This window comes from Bos grunniens, chromosome 26, assembly GCF_055505025.1.
Source record: "Bos grunniens cultivar Pamir isolate PY7600 chromosome 26, Bosgru_T2T1.0, whole genome shotgun sequence".
Taxonomy (NCBI): domain Eukaryota; kingdom Metazoa; phylum Chordata; class Mammalia; order Artiodactyla; family Bovidae; genus Bos; species Bos grunniens.
In genome coordinates, this window is record NC_141190.1 from 34,901,668 (window position 1) to 34,927,219 (window position 25,552).

Sequence of the window (25,552 nt, forward strand, 5' to 3'; positions counted from 1 at the left end):
AAGACAGCCAAACCTCGGTGGTCTTCGAGGATGTGATGAGGGTCCATGAGCTCAATGGGTTCCCAGGTCACGTGCACAAAGCTCTAAGGCTTCAGCTTTCCTTCCTGAGGTGGCTGACACACAGAAGCGCTGCATCCACTCCTCAAAGGGGAGGCCTGGGCCCTGGTTCTCCTTCCATGAGTCTGTGGGCTGAGCTGGACTCCAGGGAGGGTGTGCCACCCCGAGGGTGTGTCACAGCAGCTCAGGAAGAATGAGGAGTTTCCTGGAGTCTAGCTCCTTCCTCCAGCACAGAGTCCTCATCTCCTGACCCTCCCCACTCTGTCTCCTGTGCTAATTCTAAAGACCACTCCAAACAGCACATCAGTTCACTGACATCACAGCTGCAGAACACCATCCTTGCTGCAAAGACACTATTAAAACATGCCCAAAACGTTCCACGGGTTTTCCGCTGCTCTGAATCCAGATTTATATCTCTGTGATTGCACAATAACTCAAACACAGGAGACAAAGAAAGAAAAGGATCGATTTTCCCAAGCCTTCTGCCTCTTCTTTTCACTTAATGAATTATCATCTCACCAGATGGGCTTTTAGTACTTTTTTTTTTGTACTAGGATTTAACAAAAATACTCCAACTTGGGGAGGCTCATTTTACTATCAGCCTGGTTGTTCATCATGGCTTTGGATGTTGTTCCCAGACAAAATGCTGGTCTGAGGCCAGTCATGGACTTTGAGTCCTTTTGTATTAGGTAAAGGCTGTCTGAAAACAATGGCCCCATCCGGTAAGGTTCAGGAAAGAGGCATTTTTTTCCTTTAGTAATCAGTAATGCCCTGATGCAGGGCTGGATTACCCACCACCCACAGTCCAATTTTTTTCCCAGTTATTTTTGAACACCAAGGCTTTTGCAAATTAGAAATGTTATGAAGACTGTTTAAATGGGAAAAGATACTTAGGACAAATATCCCCAGCATCAGATGCATTTATAGGCTAAGACGTAGAAGGAAACTAGCATAACTGTTTTAAATGTGAGAGCAGATCATTTGATTCCTGCAAGAGACACAAACTCCAGCACCCATTCTGAAACAGTAATTTAACATAAGGCACATAATTTACCCAATGAAAAGGAAAGACTACGTGATCACACTGTTTAAATATAAAGCTTGATTAATTCAACATTCTCAGCTTACTTTCTTCTCCGTCTAGGTGGGTTTTTTGATTTGTTTTGAAATGGCTTTGGGCCATACTCTGGGGTCACCCCACCCTCCCTTCCTTGAGTCCAGGCCACTGCCTGGAACTCTGTACCCCTGATAACATCCTCCTGACTTGGCCAAAGCACCAGGCGCCAGGCAAAAGATCACAACTGGACCACTCGTTGATAAAATGCTTGGCTTTTGCAGAGCTGTCATATGTTAGCTGCTGCCAAAAGGCCAGTTGCATTTATTGAAATCTTCTGATTACGCCTAATGCCCAACATGCTCATGACTGATTTCAGAGTTTAGCCCTAATGCTTTTGTGTTAGTGTCTCAGGATTGTTACCATAAGGATAGAACATAAGTCTTTTATAGTTGCATTTTTTTTCTCATTAGTTTTCATTTCAATTCTAATGAAAGCTAGTTTTTCCTATTTCTTTGAAATCTCATAATCCCTAACTGATTTTAAATGAAAGGGAGGAGAAGAAGCCATGTGTAGTGTTGTAGCACTTTTCTGAGGCTAAAACAGGATTCTAGCTACTTGCCTGGGTTCCCTGCCTTTTATAAGGCAGGACAGCCCCGAGAGGGGGTGGGACATGATTCAACATGGAAACTTTGACTTTTTGAAGAGTTAGCCAATAAAGTAGTTCCTTCCTGTTCGTGGGCCTCCAAATTTGACTTCTGTTAGCTGAACCAGAGATACTCTGGCAGTTTATCAGAATGCAGACACCTATTGCTTAAAAACTGTTTACACAACTGTCTTCCAATTAAAAGGCAATGGTACACTTACATTGTCATTCTAAAATCAGAGACACTGCTGTGTGTTCTTTACCTTACATAACTCAGTCACCTGAGGAAACTGCAGCAGAAATCTTTCCCAAAAGATGCTCTTCAGAAGTCTTCCCAGGAAACCAAAATTAACCAATAAAAAAATTACATATTCACCTATATTTGAGAAATGCTTCATTAAGCATTGTTCAACATGGAGCTTCTCAGAGACCTTGATAAGCATGTGTGCCTTGTAACTCTTTGAGAGAAAAATAAAGTAAGATGCATTTTCTAAATTTATTCGATGAGAGAATGCCCAACCCCAACACAAAGATTAACTGACCACAAAACTGAGTTTGGAAACTGCACTAACGAAGTAGAGGGCTAGCAAGGAATGTAGAGATCAGAGAGCAATCTTAGAGCCAGAGGAATTCAGGAACTTGCCAAGGCCACACAGAATATACAAGGAGGAGAATTCTGACCGGCAACATTCAGTCCTGTTATCTAGGTGGCTACCACAGGCCTCAGTGCCTGGTTCTGTTTGCAAGTCAAGTCTGGTCCCCAGTGATGCTATGCTTGGAACATAGATACTGCGTGTTCCTAGGCAAACAACACATCTTAAGGCAAATTATGTTAAAAGACCGGGCCTAGGAGATGCCGCCTACCATAATACAATTTAACGACAGAGCTGAGAGTAAAAAATAGCAGATATCAATAACAAAACACCCACAGGGCCCTGGCCTCATCTTTTAAACTGAGCAGAAGAGACAGAAACTTGAAGCAAATTTAATTCCCTAAGAAGAATGATTCTATTGGGAAAGATGGAAACTAAATTTCTCAAAAGGTCATATTCAATAAGGAAGAAGACCCCCCCTAGACCCTAATGAGAAAAGCACAGGAAGGAAAAAAGTTAAGACTGATTTGTCTTTTCCCTTGAACTTGTGTTCCAATGTTATCTGATTATACGCCCGGATAATTGCCCCAACCCAAGCTCAGCCACTGACTCCATGAGAAAGAACAATGTCAAGAACTAAAAGAGGCCCCCTGGTCCCCAGGCAGGCCCTCGGGTGGCAGTAAGGCGGCACCAATGGCCGCGAGGAGAGGGTGACGAGGCCACCACGTGAAGGCGAGTGGGCTGGGCCTGGCTGGGCGACCGCCGCCATGAGCAGCTCCTCAGGCACCCTGAACCTGGGCAGCAAGATCAGCGTCATCTCCAAGGCACAGATCCGCTACGAGGGCATCCTCTACACCATCAACTGGGACAACGCCACCGTGGAGCTTGCCAAAGTGAGGTCCTTTGGTACTGAAGACCGTCCCACAGATAGGCCTTCCACCCCCCTAGAGAGGAGATTTATGAGTACATCATCTTCTGGGGAAGTGATGTCAAAGATATTACTGTGTGTGAACCTCCAAAAGCTCAGCACACGCTCCCTCAGGATCCTGCTGTCCTTCAATCTTCCCTGGGCTTGGTTTGGGCTCATCCTTCCAGCCACAGGTGCCTTACAGCCCCTTCTGAGGCATGCCACCCTACAGCCAGCTGGTGGCTAGCTCCCTGCTTAGCCAGCAGTATGCCGGCCTCCTTGGGTTTCCATCTGTCTCAGTCAGCAAGAGCCCCATGGTGGAGCAGGCCATCCAGACTGGATCTCTTGATAACTTGAACTCCAAGAAGCTGTTACCTGGCTAGGGCACCATGGGCATGCAGCTCAACAGGTGCCCAGCCCCACCCGCAGCAAGGCCGCCACCGATGTAGCTCAGAGGCAGCTGTGCAAACTCAACGGCAGGTGAATGACAGAGAAAAGAAGACCTCAGAGGAGGCACTCAGGGAACAGATGAACAAGGAACAGCTCCGGAGGGCAAAGCTGTCTAACTAACATCAAGGAAAACACAATCAAGTTTGAAGGCAACTTTGATTTTGAGAGGGCAGATGCCTTCAGCCGAGAAGAGCTGGACAAGGAATTTAAGAAGAAACTGAATTTTCAAGATGACAAAGCTGAGAAAGGGGAAGAGAAGGACCTGGACGTGGTGACCCAGAGTGAAGAGGCCCCTGCTGAGGAGGACCGCTTGGGGCCCTGGTGCTACTACAAGTCCAAGTCCTTTGACAACATCTCCTCTGAACTCAAGACCAGTTCCAGGCGGACGACGTGGGCTGAGAAGAGGAAGCTCAACACGGAGACCTTCGGGGTGTCAGGGAGGTTCCTCCGAGGCTGTAGTTTCTGGGGTGGATTTCGAGGGGTAAGGGGCAACGGTGCAACCCACCATAACCCAACTTCCCACAGAGCTGGAACTGGCAGGGTGTATGGAGGTGGCTGAAGTTTCTTGCTGAAGCGGCACCGGTGCCAGGCCGTGTCTACAAGGACGATGGAGAATGCTGCGCTTACTGGGGGAGACATGGTCACTTCATTTACCGAGTTTGGAAAGTCCATGCTACCACTTACGTTTTGAACTGAACTTGGACGTGGTCTGAGTTAGAACCTCTTGTTTGGGGAAGTGTACATGGGAAACCGCTTTGAGGTATTCTAACCTATTTTTCCTTTTCAGCTGTGCACAGCCTAATTCTAAGGTTTTGGTGTCCTGCAGAAGGGTTCTAGAGTGAAAGTGTGATCCTCACTTTGTGACCTTTCTTGGACAGCTTTGACTTTGAAGGCGGAACCAAATTTCATTTGGCAAATGCAAAAAAAAAGAACTAAAAGAACTTGCAGTTCACCACCACTTAAACAGAAAGCAATCTGATGGTGGCTTCATCTGGATTGGTGTGGTCTTTATGGCATACAATGATCTCTGTGCTACTCGAGCCAGCTTCTGTCGATGATTTCCAAGTGGATCCCATGTCATTATTTTTGTGACTGGAAATGAAGTTTTATAGAATTTACTAAGATAATAACAATGCCTATATGGATGTGATGTATCTCAGCTTCATAAACTGCAAATAGAACAGCCTTATTATAATTCACAGCTCACATTTACATGGGGCTCACTCTCTGCATGTATTGAACAAAGAATCTCTCATTGATTTCTAATAACCCTCTGGGGCAGGTACCATTACCATCTCCATCAGAAAGATGAGGCAGCTGCAACAGAGAGAAGTTGCCCAAGGTCATTCCACTAAAAAGCAATGCAGCTGGGACCTGGACACAAGCAGTCTGAGTCAGAGACCATAGCCAGGATGCTAAAACTCCCTCAAGAATATTAAACAGTTCAGGCAAATCAACGAATCAGAGAAGGTGTCAAGGCCATCTCCATGCCTGAGACAATGGTAGGGATAATCCAAAACATAAATTTAGCAGTATAAAAAGTAAGAATACATCGAAGTCTGCTACTGTTTTTTGCAAAAAGCCTAAATACTGAAGACTATATGGGAGATTGATTTCAGAAGAATCATTTTTCTGAATCACATGATGTTTTCATGAGATTCTCCACTATTCGTCTCCTTCACAAAGAGACCTAGTCAGTGGCTAGTACCTGTCTCTGCAAAGGCTGCAGTGAAGGGACCACCATCACGGCAAACTGCTCCCCCGACCTCACGCCCACCGTGTACAACAATGTTCCCTGCTCATACTGGAGTTGCCATCTGACACTTACTTTAGACCCCACTTCTTCTTAACTTTTTATTTTGTATTAGGTTATAGCCAGTTAATAACACTGTAACAGTTGTAGGTGAACAGTGCAGGCATTCAGCCATCAGATCAGATCAGATCAGTCGCTCAGTCGTGTCCGACTCTGCGTATATATAAATCCATTCTCCCCCAGAGTCCCCTCTCATCTAGGCTGCCACATAGTATTGAGCAGAGTTTCATGTGCTATAAGTAGATCCTTGTTGGTTATCCGTTTTTACATGTCCATCCCAAACTCCTTAACTACCCCTTTCCCCCATCCTTCCGTCCAGCAACCATAAGTTCATTTAAGTCTGTGATAGACCCAACTCCTTTCTTGTTCTGGCCTTACTGTAACTCACCAGTGATCCTAGGCCAATCACCAAACTAACTTCTAAATCTGTTCAATGGGCAAATAATACCTGCTCTATCTACATCAGAAGAGTTAACAGATAACAGGGCCACCCCAAATTTCTATCTTTTTCTTTTTTTTCTTTCTTCTTTTTCTTCCTTCCTTCATTTTTTTCTTTCTTTTCCTTTCCTCTTTTTTTGGCCAATACTTGTCAAAAAGGACTTTAAGTGAAATTTCAATAAACTGGACTCCCCACATCAAACAATAAGCTGGATAGAAATAGGGTAGCTGGTACATGGGAATCCATCACCTGAATTTAAGGTTATCCTCATCACTGCCGGATGCTGACCCTTAATATTTGCCACCAGCACCCCAAAACTGGACTAATATTTTTCAAGCAGTTATTCTATACCAGGGACTAAGACAAGCATTCTTAACATAACAGCCTTAATAGGTAAGTGGTTGGAAGAAGGGTATTATCAACCTTTCTTTAACATATGCAAAGCCTAGAGAGAAAGTAATTTTTCTCAAAGTTGCAGCTAGTGGTCAGGGGAACAGGGACTTGAACTCAGGTCCACCTGTTCATTACTGTGTTACAGTGAGGTGCGATCAAGAGGCTAAACCGCAATATCCTTGAGCCTTCTCCACATCACTCTGTGTGCAATTAAGCAGTATCAATGCTGTTATTTGTGTGAACCTTTTCAAATAAAGAGGAACTAATTCAAAGCAGAATGTGCTTAGTGGTTGTCATCAGACACCTCCTACATCGCCTTTTCTGCAGCCAAGAAGCGCACAGCCATGGATTTGCTATTTCCCTCCTCTCGCGCTTTTGTCTTTCATCTGCCCTCATTCTCAGTCTCACCCAGCCTACCGGGCTAGGCTAGAGGGGATTAAAAAATATTCCTTACTCTCTGCCAAAATACTAGGCATTTCTCTTTCCTGTCTGATTTGACACAGACTGCAGGAACTGGGGGATTCCACTCTTTCTGTGCCTTTGAAAAAGTTGCAATGATACAGTCTAAGATGAAAAAAAAAAATTACTGCAGAATGAGGAAATTCTACTTTTGTCTCATTATAGGAGCACCAAACATTAAGTTAAATCATGATTGACCATAGTCTGGATTTTTATAATTTTCACATTAATTATCATTTGTCTCACAAGTGACGTATGACCATTGTGATGGCAAAACATTCCACTTGCAGCTTCACCCCTAGAGAAAGAAGGCTATTTATTGACTGTGCTATACACAGCAGGCTACATTTTATATGGGATTTTTTGTTGCGAGAGGGCAGGAAAATGGATAAACACCTAGAATACTTGCCCTGGAGATGTTACCACACCATTCTGTATCACCTGCATCTTTCAGGGTGTACCACTAGCAACCAGTTTGAAAGCTGTATTCTCTTTGGAAACTTTATTCAAAGTTAGCGAGAAGAGAATATGCCACATTTTAATGAGAATGAGAATACTATTTCAAACCACTGTCTCTGATTCAAATCTCCAGCATAATTTGGGAAACTGTAAATTCAACTTAACATTCTGTACTATCCTGTCTAGTTAACAATTCACTGACAGTAAAACATTCATATCTAATCTTTAAGGAAAGGGATCATTTATTTATGGTCTCATGGAAGCCAATAATTCCAAAGACTTTTCTATTGACTTTTTTTTTTAAGATTTTTTTTTGTTGGAGACTATTTTTAAAGTCTTTATTGAATTTTTTACTGTTTTATGCTTCTGTTTTATGTTTTAGTGTTTTGGCCAAGAGTCATGTGGGATCATAGCTCCCTGACCAGGGATTGAATCCACACTCCCTGTATTGAAAGGCAAAGTCTTAACCATTGGGCCACCAGGGAAGTCCTCCCATTGACATTTGAAAATCTTAATGGTTTGTTTCTGCCCACTTTCAATTTTCATCTCTTCTAAAATCATTTGTTTACTTGGCAAAGGGAGTCGGACTAGTCTGTAACTACATACATCACACCTCTATGCTGCTGCTGCTGCTAAGTCGCTTCAGTCGTGTCCGACTCTGTGCGACCCCATAGACGGCAGCCCACCAGGCTCCCCCGTCCCTGGGATTCTCCAGGCAAGAACACTGGAGTGGGCTGCCATTTCCTTCTCCAATGCAGGAAAGTGAAAAGTGAAAGTGAAGTCACTCAGTCATGTCCAACTCTTTGCGACCCCATGGACTGCAGCCTACCAGGCTCCTCCAGCCATGGGATTCTCCAGGCAAGAGTACTAGAGTGGGGTGCCTCTACAAACCTAGTCAAAAATCAAAAGCCAAAAGAAAACAAAAATCTTTCTACTCTGTTCCAAATAAAAGAGGATAAGTCTAGTTTAAGGTATGTTTAATGACAGAGCAAAAAAATAAAACAAAACAACATGCATTTAAATCTTTCAAAATAACACTGAGGATGCCTACTTAAACCTTTTTAGGTTTCCTAATAACCAGCCACTTCCACTTTAAGAATGAGATGGCTGATGGCGTCACCAGTGCAATGGACATGAACTTGGGCAAACTTTGGCAGATGGTAACTTTCCTTGGAAGGAAAATTATGACCAACCTAGATAGCATATTCAAAAGTAGAGACATTACTTTGCCAACAAAGGTTCATCTAGTCAAGGCTATGGTTTTTCCTGTGGTCATGAATGGATGTGAGAGTTGGACTGTGAAGAAGGCTGAGCACCGAAGAATTGATGCTTTTGAACTGTGGTGTTGGAGAAGACTCTTGAGAGTCCCTTGGACTGCAAGGAGATCCAACCAGTCCATTCTGAAGGAGATCAGCCCTGGGATTTCTTTGGAAGGAATGATGCTAAAGCTGAAACTCCAGTACTTTGGCCACCTCATGCGAAGAGTTGACTCATTGGAAAAGACTCTGATGCTGGGAGGGATTGGGGGCAAGAGGAGAAGGGGACGACAGAGGATGAGATGGCTAGATGGCATCACTGACTCGATGGACGTGAGTCTGAGTGAACTCCGGGAGATGGTGATGGACAGGGAGGCCTGGCGTGCTGCGATTCATGGGGTTGCAAAGAGTCGGACAAGACTGAGCGACTGATCTGATCTGATCTGGTCTGAAGGGACACAGGCCTGGCGTGCTGTAGTCCATGGGGTCGTAAAGAGTTGGACATGACTAGGAGACTGCACAATAACACAATAATCAACCACTGGGTTCAAAGACAAAATTGCCTTTAGCAGTCAAATGCTTCTCCCCAATGGTAGCCTTCTGATACTCCAAGCCCTATTCCCCTGAGAACTCAGGCACAGACTGTGTGGAAGCTAGAGGGAGCCTTCAGATCATCATTAGTCCAGTTGTTTTCAAGTTCATACACAGAAAATTGAGGCTTCTTGGGGACTGGTGAGGGATTAGAAAAAATATGACTGACTCTGGCTCTGCCCCAACTTCCACCAGAGAAATTTCAGCTCATCTAATTTATTTCCTGGGCTTCCAGACGAACTTTTGTTTGAAAGAGGATTTCATAGCTAAAAACATATGCTTTGAAAAATTCCCATTGTGTCCATTTCTTTCATGTTAGGAAGGAGGTAAATAAAGACCATGAAAATCTATGACTGATCCCAGGTTGCAGAATAAGTGACTGGCCCAGCCAGGGTTACAGACAACCATGGGCTCTGAGTCACGTTCTCCAGAGTAAGCACTGTCCCCAGATTGCAGAGGACACAGCTCCTAACAGACACTGTCCTCATTCAGGAACGCGCCCGGGTCTGTCTGTTACCACTCTTCTGGGAACTGCCCGCAGTTCTAGGAGCAGGCTCACAGATGAAGTAGTGATCTTACTCTTGTTCTCAACATTTTAAAAATACTAAATTGAGAGGCCAGGGACAGGAAAGCAGCCAGAGCCCTGCTAATTTAAGATGAAAAATAAAACCTTTCTGAAGTTGAGTGCAAATCCATAGAAAACAATGTTTGCTTGATAAAATTTGAATTTACCCTCAAATTAGCAAGGAAGCAGGATCCATCCGGCTTGCTGTGATCTTCATTCTTAAAATCTTGTTACTTAGCCAGCCACAGCTGAGCTCACTGCGTGGGGTTCAGCCCCAGGGCCGCTCTAGTACTCATCAGGATAACAGCCTCTGCAGTCAGCCTGGGAGTGCATCCTGGATAAATATCGTAGTCACCGGCTCCAGGAAGGTGGGCTCCACTTTTTGTAAAATGTGATGAAACCAGTGTGAGCAACAAAAACTGATAAATTAGACTGAACTATTCCAGCTATCCCTAGAGCCTCTGATTTACAAAGAATCCTTCAAATAACATTACATTACATCTTTCATCACTCAGTCGTGTCTGACTCTTTTTGAGCCCACGGACTATAGCCTGCCATGGGCTTCTCAGTCCATGGAATCCTCCAGACAAGGATACTGGAGTAGGTTGCCATTCCCTTCTCCAGTATTTAAATAGACTCCTAAAATAATCCCAGTTGCCATGCACTAGGTAAGTATCGAAACAAATTATCTTACCTATATGTACCCCAGCTTTCTCACCTATAAAATGGAGATAATTAAAGCACCTACCCTATGAGGTGTCGTAAGAATTTCAGTAAACAGTTCCTGGTGTATATAGTAACCTCTACATAAACATTAGTCACTGTCATTGTTGTTACTCTTATTTTGTTTAAAAAAAAAAAATTAAGTGTTAGCAAGGCCAGGGATGGGAAAGAGGAGCCCTGCCAATTTAAGATTAAAAATGAGATTGTTCTGAAGTTTAATGTAAAGCAATAGAAAATAATAATTGGTTGATAAAAGAATTGGAATTGGAATTGACAGATTGGGGTGATAGTTCCACTGCTTTTCTGCTCAAACCTGACCTGGAGTGGCAGCTTCGCTATTACCTGGGAACTGGTTAGAAATGCAGAATCTATCTCAACATCCAACTCTGCTCCCGCTTACTGGATTAGAATCTGTCTTCTAACAAGATCTCTAGGGAATTTATGTGCATGTTAAAGTTAGAGAAATGCTACTTTATGGCACATACTAAGGTTTTAGCACTTGTAGGTTAAAGGAATAAGACCTCATTCTGTAGTTCTATCTCCACTTGAAAAGTGAAAGTGTTAGTTGCTCAGTTATATCCAACTCTTTTGCAACCCCACTAACTGTAGCCTACCAGGCTCCTCTTGTCCATGGCATTCTCCAGGCAAGAATACCAGAGTAGGTAGCCATTCCCTTTCCAGGAGATCTTCTCAACCCAGGGATCGGACCCAGGTCTCCCATATTGCAGGCAGGTTCTTTAATGAATGAGCCACCAGGGAAGCCCATACCTTCTCTTAAATCCTATACCTCCCATGTTAGACGCTTTCAACCAACCTAAGTCTTAAGGTAGATGCTCCTTTCACTAGCCAGAATAATAATATGTCAGGAGCGCATCAGAGCAGCGAAATCACCTCTTGTTAGTAAAGTCATCATCAAGTCATCATCAGTGGCTAACATGTATTGAGCTCTTAAAATATGCAAGGATTAACCCAAGGTGGTTTCTGAATGTTCTCAGTGAACACTCACAATACTCTTTCAAGTATTACTGTGCCCATTTTATAGATGAGGAAACTGAGGTTCAAGGAGGCTACATCACTTTCTCTTATCTTAAAGATAAGACCTTATCTTAAAGGTCTTTCTGAAATTTACTCTCTTTCTCAAAATTGATGCCTAGAACATCATAATCAAGTGAAATGGAGAGCTGTAATTATCTCTCTTTTTAGGTAAAGAAAACTGAGACACAGAGAGAGTGAATGAATGATGTAAAGTCCACAGCCTGAAACTTAGGTCAGAACGAGGTCCATCAGGATTCCAGTTTTTCAGATTAAAGAATTCTGCTAAAAGGTTTCCATACATGAAGCTCTTTACAGTCGAACCAAGGAACTTCCAGTTTTAATATCTGAAGTCAAGGTCTTACTGGGGCGTCAGCCTCTTTGGCAAACCAGCACGTCCAGATTTGTATTGCTGCGGCTTGTGTCAACTAAGCCCTTATCAGCACATCTCAGCTAACATCTTACACAGTGTTATTCTTGCACACCTGTGAAACTCTCCTAATTACAGTCTCTCTGATTTCTTTCACCAGCTCTCCATCCAAGTTTGATATCCAAAGAATTCAGAATTCAGCAAGACTAGTCAAAACCATTCTTAGACAGCAGTCGTGTCATAAAGTCAAATACACAGGTTCAGAATCGAGTGATCAGGACCACTTATCCAGGCCCCAGTGAATGCTTGCTTCCTCTGGCCCTGAGGGCAACAGGGAAAGAATCAGGATATATTGACTAAACATTCTGTATTAGTTTCTGAAAGCTGTCACAAAAAAAATACCAGACTAGGGTGACTTCAACAGAGACTTCTTTTCCCATGGTTCTGGAGGCTGGAAGTTCAAGCTCAAGGTGCTGGCAGGCTTGGCTTTTGAGGCCTCTCTCCTTGGCCTGCAGACAGACACCTTCTTACTGTGCCCCCACAGGGTTAGCTGTGTGTGTGCATATCTTGCGTGTGTCTTTCTCTCTTCCTCTGTGTCCCAATGTCCTCTTCTTATAAGGACACCAGTCATATTAGATGAGGGCCCACCTTAACAACCTCATTTTAATTTAATGACATCTTTTTTTTTTTTTTTTGCTGCACTGGTCTTTGTTGCTTTGTGAAGGCTCTCTCATTGAACTGACTCATTGGAAAAGACCCTAATGCTGGGAAAGATTGAAGGCAGGAGAAGGGGATGACAGAGGATGAGATGGTTTGATGGCATCACTGACTCAGTGGACGTGAGTTTGAGCAAGCTCCAGGAGATACTGAAGGACAGGGAAGCCTGGTGTGCTGCAGTCCATGGGATTGCAAAGAGTTGGACACAACTTAGCCACTGAACTGAACTGAACTGAGGGCTCTCTCTAGTTGCAGCAAGCGAGCAGGGTTGACTCCCTAGTTGTAGTACATGGGATTCTCATTGCGGTGCCTTCTCTTACTATAGCTCCCAGCTTCTAGAGCACAGGCTTCAGTAGTGGTGCACCGGCTTAGCTGCCCCACGGCATGTGAGACCTTCCAGGACCACGAATTGAACCTGTGTCCCCTATATTGGCAGGAGGATTTCTAACCAGTAGACACCAGAGAAGTCGCTAATGACATCTTCAAAGGCCCTATCTCCAAATTCACTTACATTCTGAGGTCCTGTGGGGGTGGAGGTAGAGCATCACAGTGTGACTATGGGGAGAACACAATTCAGTTCACAGCTGATCATGAATAGATCTTTTCCTCCACTGTCACTAAGCCCTAGAGCCGGGCTGAGGCCTTCTCATCCAGTTTGGGTTCAGTAAGAAGCAAGAATCTGCAATAATCTGAATCTCTCACACCTGTGACCCAGACCACTCTGGAGGGAGACTGAAGAGGAGGGATTTCCAGACAAGACCTTTTCTTTTCAGTCTGCGCAGCCTAGGTTCTTCCCTGCCCCCACTAACCACGAGTTCAGGTGGGGTCACTCTGAGGTGGCTTTTTAACAAAATTTAAATGGTACTTCTAAAACCAGCCTGAGTCAGGGACATGAACAATGACTACAGTACTAAAAAGTTGGAACTGGAAAGAACTGGAATCTGGCCGCCTGCGAGGCCTCTTGTGCCCAGAGGCACATGCTCCTGAGCGGTGAGGTGCTGAGCCCTGGGAGCTGGCACTGGACTTCCCAGACAGCTGTCCTGTGCAGCAGGACCGCCCGGAGGCGAGAGCCAGCCCCGGCCAGCCCACTCAGCCCCCCGAGGCAGCACAGGAAATGTCAGAGAGTGGGAGGGAGGGAGGGAGGGAGGGCAGCACAGAGCCAACACGTCAGGAGGTGTGGGCTTCACACAGGGTGTGTGCGAACGCTCCAAACAACGAATCAGAATTAAGTTCCTGGGCGTCTAAACCAGGATACCCTAGGAACAGAACAAGACTGAAAGTGAGAGTGCCATTTGCTATGAAAATGAAAACCCACACATCGTCAGTCTAATAAACCTCATTAATGTAGACTGCCCTAATTTTCAATTTTAGTAATTCAGCTATTCCTGACATTAATTTTTAAACGTAGATCTGAAAACCTTTCCATGTTGATATAAAATTCCATACTCTTTCTAGGGGTTTTAAAAGGTTGTTTTGCCATTTCATTTGGTATATGATACGGACTTGAAAGTAACCGTTATGTTAGATCAGTGTATTACTAAATGTATTGAAGACTATAATGTAGAGATCTCTTGCACAGAGGCAATGCAGAATATGAAACTAGAGAAGAAAATGACACCAGCAAGAAAACACAGGGAAAAATTAATTCCCAAATAGAAATTTCCTTATTAATCCTCTATTAATTTATTAATACCTATGAAGAAACAACTAAGAATCACTAGACATTTGAGGAAAATGCACAACACAAAATAGCACCAAGATGAAAATATAACCACATGATTCTAGAGAATATAAATAATTCATACAACATACGAGGACCTAAATAAAAATTCAAATTCAATTCATATCCTCTGAGGGATTTGAGAACACACTGTATCCATGAAATAAAAGTGGGAAAAGATTAAAGGAGCAATTGGAAAAAAAGAGAGTTTGGGGAAATTAAAAATGATTGTGACAATAGAAAGAAATTTAATAGGCAGGCGAAGAGAAAACTTTCAGAAGATTTCCAAGAACATAGAACAATATATAAAAGAGATTGAAAATATGAAAGAAGAATTAAGAGAGATGAAGGATGCCCAGTATTCATTTAATAGAAATCTCAGAAAGATAATACAGACAAGAGGGGAAAAAATAATACAAAAAAACTCCCCAGACCCAAAGAAAGACACAGGTCTTCATATTGCATGGGCAAACCAGGTTCTGAGAAGGATGAAGAAGACAAATAGCAAGACATATCTCGGTAGACTTTCAAACCTCTGAAGATATAAACAAGATCCTTAGAGCTATCAGAGTCCAAATCAGGTTACCAAGAAAGGATAAGGACTCAAGCTGCCATCAGACTTGGCAGACATTCTGAATTTCAGAAGACAGAGGAACAAAACCTTTAAAGTTTTTGGGGAAACATGGCTTTGAATCTGCACATGTATACCAGGTCAATCAAGCACCTGGGCAAAATAAGCATTTTCAGATATGCAAGGATCCCATTTACCTCCCATGCATCCTAACTGAAAAAAAGTTTGACTCCAAAGGAAAAATTTATCCTCAAACAAAAAACTATAGGTTTCAAGAAAATGTAGAATACGTTTAAGAATGAAATGATGGTGGTGTTGGTAGGCCAGGGGAGGGCAATGGAATCCCACAATGACAGCTTTGCAATAGATCTAGAAATATGGTTAGAACATGGTCAGGAGTCCAAAAGTAAATCTCATTCAACAAGTTAGTGTAAGCAAGAAAATGGGGAATTTTAGTGATGATATTCACTTTGCCTAGCAAGAATAAAACAGAATTAAGAGTAAAAGCTTTGTATAAATTAAACATCTGCATAAAAAATCATGGTGCAACTAAAGTAACATAATTTTGAGCAAAAAAAAGGATTATGGAAAAGGAGCCTTTGCTGATGCTTGAACATCCTCTTAGAGCAAAACAGAATTGGTGCCCCAAAGAATTCCTCCTTTACAGGTCCAATCACATACCTGCTTTGCAGTGAAGAATATTTACATAATTTCAATGTTATAAATGCTTTCTATTGGTTTTTCAGAATTCAAAATCAACCTATAATAAACAGGAAAGCCTGAAAGTTAGAAGGTTTACAATATTATAAACCTTGACAATGTAAAAGTAAGGTATAGAGGAGAGTAGTGAGAAGGCAGAAAAAAGTGGGTAAGAGAAGAGAAGTCAGGTGAAGGACTGGGAATTTCCTCCTTTCCCATCATAAGGAGTCAGGAGATAGTGTCTAAACTCAGATAAAATATAGCAGTATATAATTTAGAGTTATAAAGACAATCAACAGTAGAATTAAAACTGATAAAACTCTAGAAGTGAGTAATAAGGTTCCTAGTTTAAGAGACATTGTTGAAAGAAATGCAAATGCTAATATATTACTTACAATTATGCTTCCCTGGTGGCTCAGACAGGAAAGAATCAACCTGCAATGCAGGAGACCTGGGTTTGATCCCTGGGTTGGGAAGATCCCCTGGAGGAGGGCATGGCAACCCACTTTAGTATTCTTGTCTGGAGAATCCCCATGGACAGAAGAGCCTGGTGGGCTACAGTCCGTGGAGTCACAAAGAGTCAGACATAACTGAGCGACTAAGCACAGCACATTACTTAGAATTACAGTAGTACTCATTAGAAGTAAAAAATAAACTTTAAAAAACAGTTATATCTGTTATAAAAGGGCAATACAAGAAATCCTTGTGGTAATGAAACTGCTTTGTATTTTGGTTGAATCAACGTCAAAAACGTTGCTTGTGATAGTGTACTGAAGCAAAAATTTATTTTAGTGATTATATTCTTAATTCTACCAAAGAATCCTACCAAGTTAATACATTTTTTTTTTCTTTTTCCAGCTTTACTGAGGTATAACTGACAAGTAAAATTATAAATGTAAAACTTCAATAGATTTTCTACAAAGGTCCCAAGGCAATGCAACCAGGAAAGGAGACTTTTCAACAACTGGAAAAATTGACTATCCATGTGGGAAAAAATTAAACCTCAATCCCTCCCTCACAGTTCACACAAATTTATTTCGAGTTGAATGGAAGATGTAAACCTAAATCCAAACCTACAAAGCTTTTAAAAGAAAACATAGAATACCTTTCTTCCTTGGGATTAGGCAAAGATTTCTTGAATACATAGGATACAAAAAAACACAAACCATAACAATTGATAAATTAAAGTTCATTGAAATTAAAAATTCTGTTCATTAAAAGGGACTGTTAAATAGGCAAATCTCAGGCTAGGGAAAAAAACACTTGCAAAACATAAAGTAGACAAAGAACTTGTATTCAGAATATATTTTTAGAAAGTACTACAACTCAATAAGGAGACAACACAATTTAATACTGGGGGGAAAAAAACTTGACTGGCACTTCACAAAGAAAGATATGCAAATACCCATTAAGCACACGAAAAAGTTCTTAAATAATTAGTTATCAGGGAAATGCAAACTAAAATCACGATAAGATGCCTCTTTACCAAATTAAAGCACTAAATGTTGATGATGTAAAACAACCGAAACTCTTAATAGGTTGCTAGTGAGAATATAACTTGGTACAACAACTTCAGGAAAAGGGTTGTCATTTTCTGATAAAGTTAAACATACACCGCCCCTTGGCCCAGCAATTCCACATCTAGATCCTTATTCAAAGGAAATGAAAAAAAAAATCCACAAAAAGACATTTTGGAGTATTTTCATAGAAGATTTAATCATATTAGTGAAAAGTCATATAAAAAAGTCAAATCTCTATTGATAGCGTGAATAAACAAGTTGTGGTGTAGCTGTATAGTGGAATTCTATATTTAGCAGTAAAATGGAATGACTATTTATACATACAAGGACATGGGTGAGTCACATAGACCTTATGCTGAGCAAAAAATGCTTTATACAAAAAGAGTACAAATCCTTTACATGAAGTTCTAGAAGGGGCAAATCTATTTAGGACTATGGTTGTCTAGGGGTAAGAGAATCACCGACAGAAGACACAAGGGAATACCTGGGGATGTGGATATTGTGATAGGAATTATATGTGATAATATTGTGATAGGAATGATATGGATATATCCATTTAAAAAAATCTTATAGGTAAAATCTCCACATTTCAATGTATGCCAATTACACCTTTAAAAAGTAACTTAAAAAACAATACAGGGGGTGGAAATTTAGATCAAACAAGAATGGCAGAGTGTTGCTAACTGAGACTGGGTATGGACATGTGAAGTTCATTATACGATTTTGTTTATTTTTTTTTTATTATGGAAATCTTCAAAAACATGCTGAGTAATAAAGGTACAATGAATTTTAACTTTGTATATGGCAACATGATCAGGTAGATGCTTAGAATTCTAATATTTAAGCTTAAACATTCAACTTTTACTACTTTTATTATTTTATTATAATTTATTTTTTAATGGTAAGCTAAAAAGATAAGATTTCAGCCTGTTATTTCCAAGCTTTTCTCTCTAAATACCACATTATAAGTAAGGAAAATCTTTACTGCTAGTAAGCAAAAAAATAAATTGCAGATAATCATTCATTAATTATCCTTCTAAAACATTGACTTTTGAAACATAGGTAGTCCAGTGATTTACAGCAGAATTTTACTTAGATGAGTGAAATGCATGAACATGGTGAAGATCATAGAGTTTGCAGAATTTAAAAAGGTGTTAATTACAAAAGTGATTCATTTGTATTTTATCATCCATGTTTTCTACGTTTCTTATCTTTACCCAAAAGTCTACCATGACTATACATTAAACAATATATGAGTAAGAATAAAAACACTTCATAATGATAAAACATTTAATATCCCTAGAAGTTTTCATATAAATAAGAAATCAACAATACCAATTAAAATTCACTTTCATTTACTAGGCATTTAGCAACTCTCAAGCCATTTGTTCTTAAAAATAATATTTAATTATTTGTTGATTTTTTAATAGAAATTATATAGATACCATTGCTTTTAAATATATGGATTTCAGGAGTAGCTAAATAAACTAATTTAGATATTTGTAAACACTAACAGAGAAACTCTATTATATATAATTTATACTGAATAAAACAATAGTTATCCACAGAATAGCCTTTGTGAAATATAGTACTATGAGTTTACAAACTTAGAAATAAAATTATCTATGCTTCTTCTGTTCATCCTTCATACTTCCTCCCTCACAGACATACTTTCCACCCAATGATCAAAAGAATTTTATTTGTCTTCAATGCTCAGCTTAAAGACCACTTCTCCCTTGAAGCTATCACTTCCAATCCCTGACTACATTCATCACACTACCTTCTGCTGCTACAGCAGGTTGTCTAACCGCTTTGCCTTATAGAACTGCTTCTCTATATATGCGTCTTCCAGTAGGTCTGTGTTTAACTAGTAGTGGATGAAGTGGCAGGTATTATTGTACCCATTTTATGGATGAGAAACCAAGGACTGATCAAGATGAAGAAACTTTCCCTAAGGTTGCATCACCTACAATGGCAGCCTCAGGATCCCAGTATATGCTGTCTGTCTCTCAAGCTTAAAGACTGCAAGAAACTGTCCTTTGAAACTCCTATGCCATTTAGGGTTTAATCATCTTTTTTGCCTCCAAAGTACCTGGTCTGTGCTTTACACATTACACATGCTGTAAGTGCTGGTTGAATTTGATCTTAATTTACATTATGTACTGTGAGAGTACACTTTATTTTTGGGGCTCCAAAATCACTGCAGATGGTGATTGCTCCTTGGAAGAAAAGCTACGACCAACCTAAACAGCATATTAAAAAGCAGAGACATTACTTTGCCTTTGAGGTCCATCTAGTCAAGGGTATGGTTTTTCCAGTGGTCATGTATGGATGTGAGAGTTGGACTGTGAAGAAAGCTGAGCACCAAAGAATTGATGCTTTTGAACTGTGGTGTTGGAGAAGACTCTTGAGAGCCCCTTGGACTGCAAGGAGATCCAACCAGTCCATCCTAAAGGAAATCAGTCCTGAACATTCATTGGAAGGACTGATGTTGAAGCTGAAACTTCATACTTTGGCCACCTGATGTGAAGAACTGACTCATTGGAAAAGACCTGGTGCTCGAAAAGATTGAAGGCAGGAGGATAATGGGACAACAGAGGATGAAATGGTTGGATGACATCACAGACTTGATGGACATGAGTTTGAGCAAGCTCTGGGAGTTGGTGATAGACAGGGAGGCCTGGCGTGCTGCAGTCCATGGGGTTGCAAAGAGTCGGACATGACTGAGCGACTGAACTGAACTGAACTGTGAGAATAAAGTATTGAATTTAAGGAGTTTTATCAGTTCACTCATTCGAACACAGCGCAGAGGTTCCAAGCAGAGGGGCATGTCCGCTGCTGCCCTCTGGTGGACAGCCAGTTCTTGCACAAGAGTTACCCGTTTTTTCACTAGAGTGAGCTTGACTCCTTTTCAGAGCCAGTGTACCCGCTAAATCTTTACCCCTAGAGAAATCTGTGGATTTTCTTTGTAGAAATAGTAAGCACAGTGTACACTCACATGCCCAGGAATGCCATTTAAAAATATTTGACTTTTGCTCCCGTGAAACACAAACATCTTCTAGGTGTGGTTAGCATCAGCAAGGACCAACTTCTGAATGACATGGGTTCTATCTGTGAGCCTAAATTCAGGCTGCCATATGCCACCTGTAGTTGGCATTTCTGTTGTTTGGCTTTTGTAGTTACTCAGTGATTTAAGCAATTTCTCTCTCCTTCCCTGCTTCTTCCTGCCACACACACTCTACCGCTTATAACATTGCATCTCTGGAGTACCTTGGAGTAACAAGAGCTTAAATCATGGCAACATAAACTGTAAAAAAGTACCTTAGAGTTCTCAGTAGAATATTTTCATGAGCAGGCATTATCTGTAAATCTGCTTTGGCCAGCTACTAAACTAGAATTTAGATTATGTATTACCTATTGGCAGAGCTGTCCTAATGCCCAGTTTCAGGCTTTGCTTTAAATTGCTTCTAGCTCATTTATTTTTCATACCATTTTCAATAAAGTGATTCATAGGCAAAGCCTCCCTTTGGTCATTCTGAAAAGAAAAAAAAGTAGCAAGCAGGGCAAATCAGTCTCTCCCTTCCTGAGTGGGGGCCAGTGTCTTTTTTTTTCTGGCATGCCTGGGAATGTGAAAGTACACTTTGTTAAAGGCTATTTCCACAAAGAGAATCCACAGATTGTTTCCAAGGATAACGATTTAGTGGATCATTGACCCTAATAAGGAGTCAAGTCCAATTTCAGTGAATTCTGGTTCTCAAAGACACACTCATGAATAGTTCATCTGCTGCAGTGGAAAAGCTGCTTTATAATTCCTTTCGTGTACACCAGTCTTAAGGCTTTTTAAAAACACTGGGTAACTGTGCCAAAAATTTGCACCCTCACCAAAATACTTTAAACAAAATGAGATACTTAAACAAGCGAGGCAATAAGAAACAAAAATTTGACATTGCCTTTCTTTTTAATTAGCGTCAGGTCTAGTTCTTAGACTAAACACATGAAGAATCAGCTCAGAATCAGCTGAGAAGTATCTGGTTCATGTCATGACCTCCAGGGAGAGATGTATTTACACCACTGCAGATAAAAGGGTATGTGTGTGCATGCTTAAGACTTCTAGGTAAAAACATGGGGAATTTTTTTAAATGCTAAAACAAGACAGGCAGAATTCTGACTTGACTAGAACCAACCAGTCTGAGCTGTGTTTTAAAGCAGTTACCACATAAACTATACAATAAAATGAATGCAATTTATTGGTAAATAAATTGACTTTAAATTAGGGACTTCCTTGGTGGCTCAGTGGTAAAGAATCCACCTGCAGGGGAACCGCAGGAGACGCAGGTTCAATCCCTGGGTCGGGAAGATCCCCTGGAGAAGGAAATGGCAACCCCCTCCAGAATTCTTGCTTGGAGATTTCTATGGACAGAGGAGCCTGGTGGGCTACTGTCCATGAGGTCACAAAGAGTCTGACACGACTGAGCAACTGAGCATGCAAATTAGGATATTCTGGTTCTCAAAGACAACACGTGTACCTGCTGGACATGATCTTATATTCCAAAGTCAGATGTTAATGCCCAGGGTCCCTGAGGGGATGGGTCACCACCAGGAAGGGTATATATTAAGAGGGTAAGACAGACTTTGAGTAGCTGAAATGGGAGGAAATATTCTTTAAAAAAACCCTTTTCTTTTTTGCAGAGGTTGAACCTGTTGAATAAGGATGATGGAAAAGGGGGAGAACTAGAGATGGTTTGGGAAAAGCAAATACAGAAGACAGATAGAAAGAAAATGGAAGAAGTCTTTCAACAAAAATTTACTCAGACCCTGGATGAGAAAGTCTGGGTGCAAGATGGGCACAAAACCAAAAGTAACCCCTTTAAGACTTAGTGCCAAGATAAATCAGAAGTGAAGCCACTGTATCTTCCAAAGACAATTGTTTAAGACATCGTTGTAATTTATGCAGGGAACCTTAACACCAGCAAGTATAACACGAAGTTTGAAATTTTATGAGATGTTTTATGTGCAGAAATCTTCAGTGCAAGGGCAGGGTTGTGGGTAGAGGGATGGGGGTGTGGATCAAATTATTTATTAATACATTTCATTGGGTATTACCCTGAAACCTCTAATACAAGGCAGTCATCATTCTTACCATGAAGAATTGGATCCATTAAAAATCACCAAGTCAAATTCAAACCTTCAAACCTGAATCTCAAGTCCAAGACTACACTCCTTCTCGATCTCACCCTCAGAATCTGAAAATCAATCAACCAAAATCTGTTGAGTATCTACTACGTACAAAATAACAATCTATAATTAGATAAGGGGATGGAAAACGACATAAAGTAAGTTCAGCAAATTCAAAGGGTTAGGAAAACTTTGGGAATTGAATTGATTTAGGCACAAGACACTTCTAGGAAAGACCTGATTTTTTTTCTTTCCAAGATTCATTCTGTCATCCAAGTTACATAAACTGCATTGTATTAGTAGCATCAGTACCAAATGATTGTCAGAGTTTTCTGGTACACCCTTATCAGTGGATAATCCTAACTATGAGTTATTATCACCACAAATGTTTACTGGTGAAAAGTTGACAAGTCAATGCATGTTCCAATATGCTGGAGCCGAACACAACAGGCAGTGACAAATCCCAAGGGATCCTTTTCACAGGAGGAGTACACCAAGTGTGGCTTGCCATCTAAAGGAGGAAAAAACTATTCTCTTTCTAGATGCCAGTGTGATGAAGCTTGAGGCTAGAGACACACAACACAGTTGCTCACTTACGATAGGGAGAGGTAAGGTTATAAGAGATAACCTTTGGGGGAAATATTTTGTGAAAAGCAGAGAACTTGCTTTGTTGTTGAACTTGCTACATCCCCAAGGGGGTTTCGTTATCCTATTAACTCAATTACTATAAAGAGAATGGCCTACTCCTCTGATTCATTATGTTTCAGCGTTTCGTTCAACTTAAAAAAAAAAATAAAAACCCTGCCCAATCCTGTGGGAAGCCAAAACAACCTCTCCCTGGACTTCCAATAAGTCGGTGAGGGACCAGTAATAAATTCTCAGTCACACAGAATGGCCTGTGAGAGAGCAGCACTGTCAGTAGAAATACAGTGCGAACCACATGTGTCATTTAAATTTGTTTAGTAACTACATTACAGAAGTAAAAGGGGCATCCCTGGTGGCTCAGTGGTAAAGAATCCACCTGTCAATTCAGGAGACATGGGCTCAATCTCTACGTCTACTGAGCCTGCTACTGAAGCCTGCGTGCCCTGGAGTCCATATTCTGCAACGTGAGAAGAGATGGCAATGAGGAGTCTGCACGCCACTACTAGAGAATAGCCCTCACTCTCTGCAACTAAAGAAAAGCCCACACAGCAACAAAGACCCAGCATAGCCAAAAATAAATAAACAAGTAAAATTATTTTTAAATGTAAAAGGAAACAAGTGAAATCAATTGTGATAATTATTTTATTTAAATCAATATATCAAAATATATTTAGCCCAATATACTACCCCTTCAACAGAGCTCAAGAGCCATGTGCGGCTACCACCTGGACAGTGCAGTCAAAGGCCATAATATCCCACAGGGTTTTCAATGTTTTACTAAACTATTTTGCTAATTGCTACTTTTCAAAGCCTATTTTGGTGGCATGTCTTTTATCATCAGATAGCGGTGAAGGCAAAATATGGACAACTCAAAAGTCTTGGGGATGGGAAATCTTATTAAAAGCTTCTTAACCATATGGAAAACAGCATTTTAATAGGGGAACCACCACGAGAAGGATGCCAGGGTAAAGTGCACGCTGAGCTATCTCTAGATAAAGTGGTCCAGCTACTGGCACACATTCTGAAACAAAACCACCCCAACAGGCACTGGCCCAGGACTGTCACGTGACCGTCAAATAGCTATACCCTCTGAAGCCATCACGAAACTTCTTGATCTAACAGGAAGCCTTACCCTGAAAGTGCTTTCTCCTACCTGTCATGTCCTCTCTGCAGGTACCCTCTGCCACAAACGGCTCCTTGTCAAGCATGAGGCAATATGAAGAGACCCTCCTTTCATGGGACCCCAAAACCACATGCAACTGGTAATTAGAGGCAACAGCGATGCATATGAAAATAAATAGTATATTTCTGGAGAAGGAGGAGGTCAAGAAAGGGTAGAGGAACAAGTGGAGAGAATGAAACAAAACTGAATGAGTTAATTTTAAAAAGAAGTACTTAGTCTCCCTCAACATTTGAAGAAAGGTGGGAGAGAGGGAAGAATGGAAGGAGGGAAGGAGGAAGGAACAAAGGAAGGAACGAAATAAAGGAATAAAATCTACCTATCCTAAAAGTCTACTCTGCTGCTGCTGCTGCTAAGTCGCTTCAGTCATGTCTGACTCTGTGCGACCCCATAGACGGCAGCCCACCAGGCTCCCCTGTCCCTGGGATTCTCCAGGCAAGAACACTGGAGTGGGTTGCCATTTCCTTCTCCAATGCATGAAAGTGAAAAGTGAAAGTGAAGTCGCTCAGTAAGTGTTCGACTCTTCGTGACCCCATGGACTGCAGCCTACCAGGCTCCTCTGTCCATGGGATTTTCCAGGCAAGAGTACTGGAGTGGGTTGCCACTGCCTTCTCCACCCTAAAATTCTACTCTAGTTAGCGATAAAATCCAGCATCAGTGTCTTAATGCTTGAGTGAGGCAGCAGACAAGTTTTCCAATATAATTAACAGGAGTGGATTTACCATGAAGCTAATGATGCTTAAGCTACAAAGACTCTCACTTGTAGGGACCTTTCAAAGTCCTGGAAAGAACCCTCATATTTTTGGCCATAAGTCTGTTAAACTTCTGCACATGCATGCACACTCACACACACACACACACACACACACGTGAAGATATTTCAATCAGAATCTTTGAAGACTCTCTTCTTTCCATTTTGACTTCCCTTCTTGCAGGTCAGTGTTGAAGTGGTACAGAGTATATTTAAGAATCTGGCTAAGGAGAAGTTGAGTTAGTCAACATTTAGTTTGGGGCTTTGTGGAATATATTGATGGGGTTCACAGTCACCTCTGCATATTGTTACATTATTGCTAGCTGTCACCCGTAAAATTGACTACCATGGACACTCCTATCACATACAACACTGACTCAGTGTCATGACATAAAGACGTGAGACCAGAGGTCATGTGATAAGAATGTGTCTCACAGCATCCAACACAAAAATTATGCATGCACTAGAGGAGAAACAAGGTTTAAAATGTACAAAGGTCTATGGAAAAAACCTTCCAACCACCAGACATGTAAAATCAGAAGCAGAGATTCAGTTCTCATCAACACCAAAGCTCTCTCCTACCATAAATATACTTGATAATGAAACAGATATAATTACAAATGCACCATTCATTTTCAAGTAGACACTATGTGAAATCAAAATTATCGAAATTCTGGTATTTGTAGATCCAAAACTATAGCAGCAAGTATAACTGTGCAAAATTGCTTGTTTCATGTATTTCTGCTAGCAATACAAAAAGTAAACTT

General features: G+C 41.2%; 1 protein-coding gene and 1 pseudogene across 15 annotated transcripts in view; one reads left to right on the forward strand and one right to left on the reverse strand.

Annotated features, from left to right (window-relative positions):
• The window catches only part of ABLIM1 (actin binding LIM protein 1), a 328,684-nt gene that overhangs the window by 238,143 nt on the left and 64,989 nt on the right, over positions 1 to 25,552 (reverse strand). Inside the window, exon 1 of one of the 14 annotated variants that reach the window (XM_086377806.1) lies at positions 14 to 3,495. The exons of 11 other annotated variants lie outside the window; for them this stretch is intronic. In XM_086377806.1, coding sequence (XP_086233932.1) covers positions 14 to 47 — 34 coding nt within the window. In that variant the 5' untranslated portion in view covers positions 48 to 3,495. Of the gene's footprint in view, positions 1 to 13; positions 3,496 to 25,552 lie in introns of those variants that run through there. 2 more of the 14 variants (XM_086377795.1, XM_086377783.1) reach the window with 2 other exon arrangements.
• On the forward strand, positions 3,118 to 24,352 carry LOC147344371 (protein LSM14 homolog B pseudogene; annotated as a pseudogene). Its single transcript, XR_015155358.1, has one exon. The product of XR_015155358.1 is annotated as a protein LSM14 homolog B pseudogene (transcript).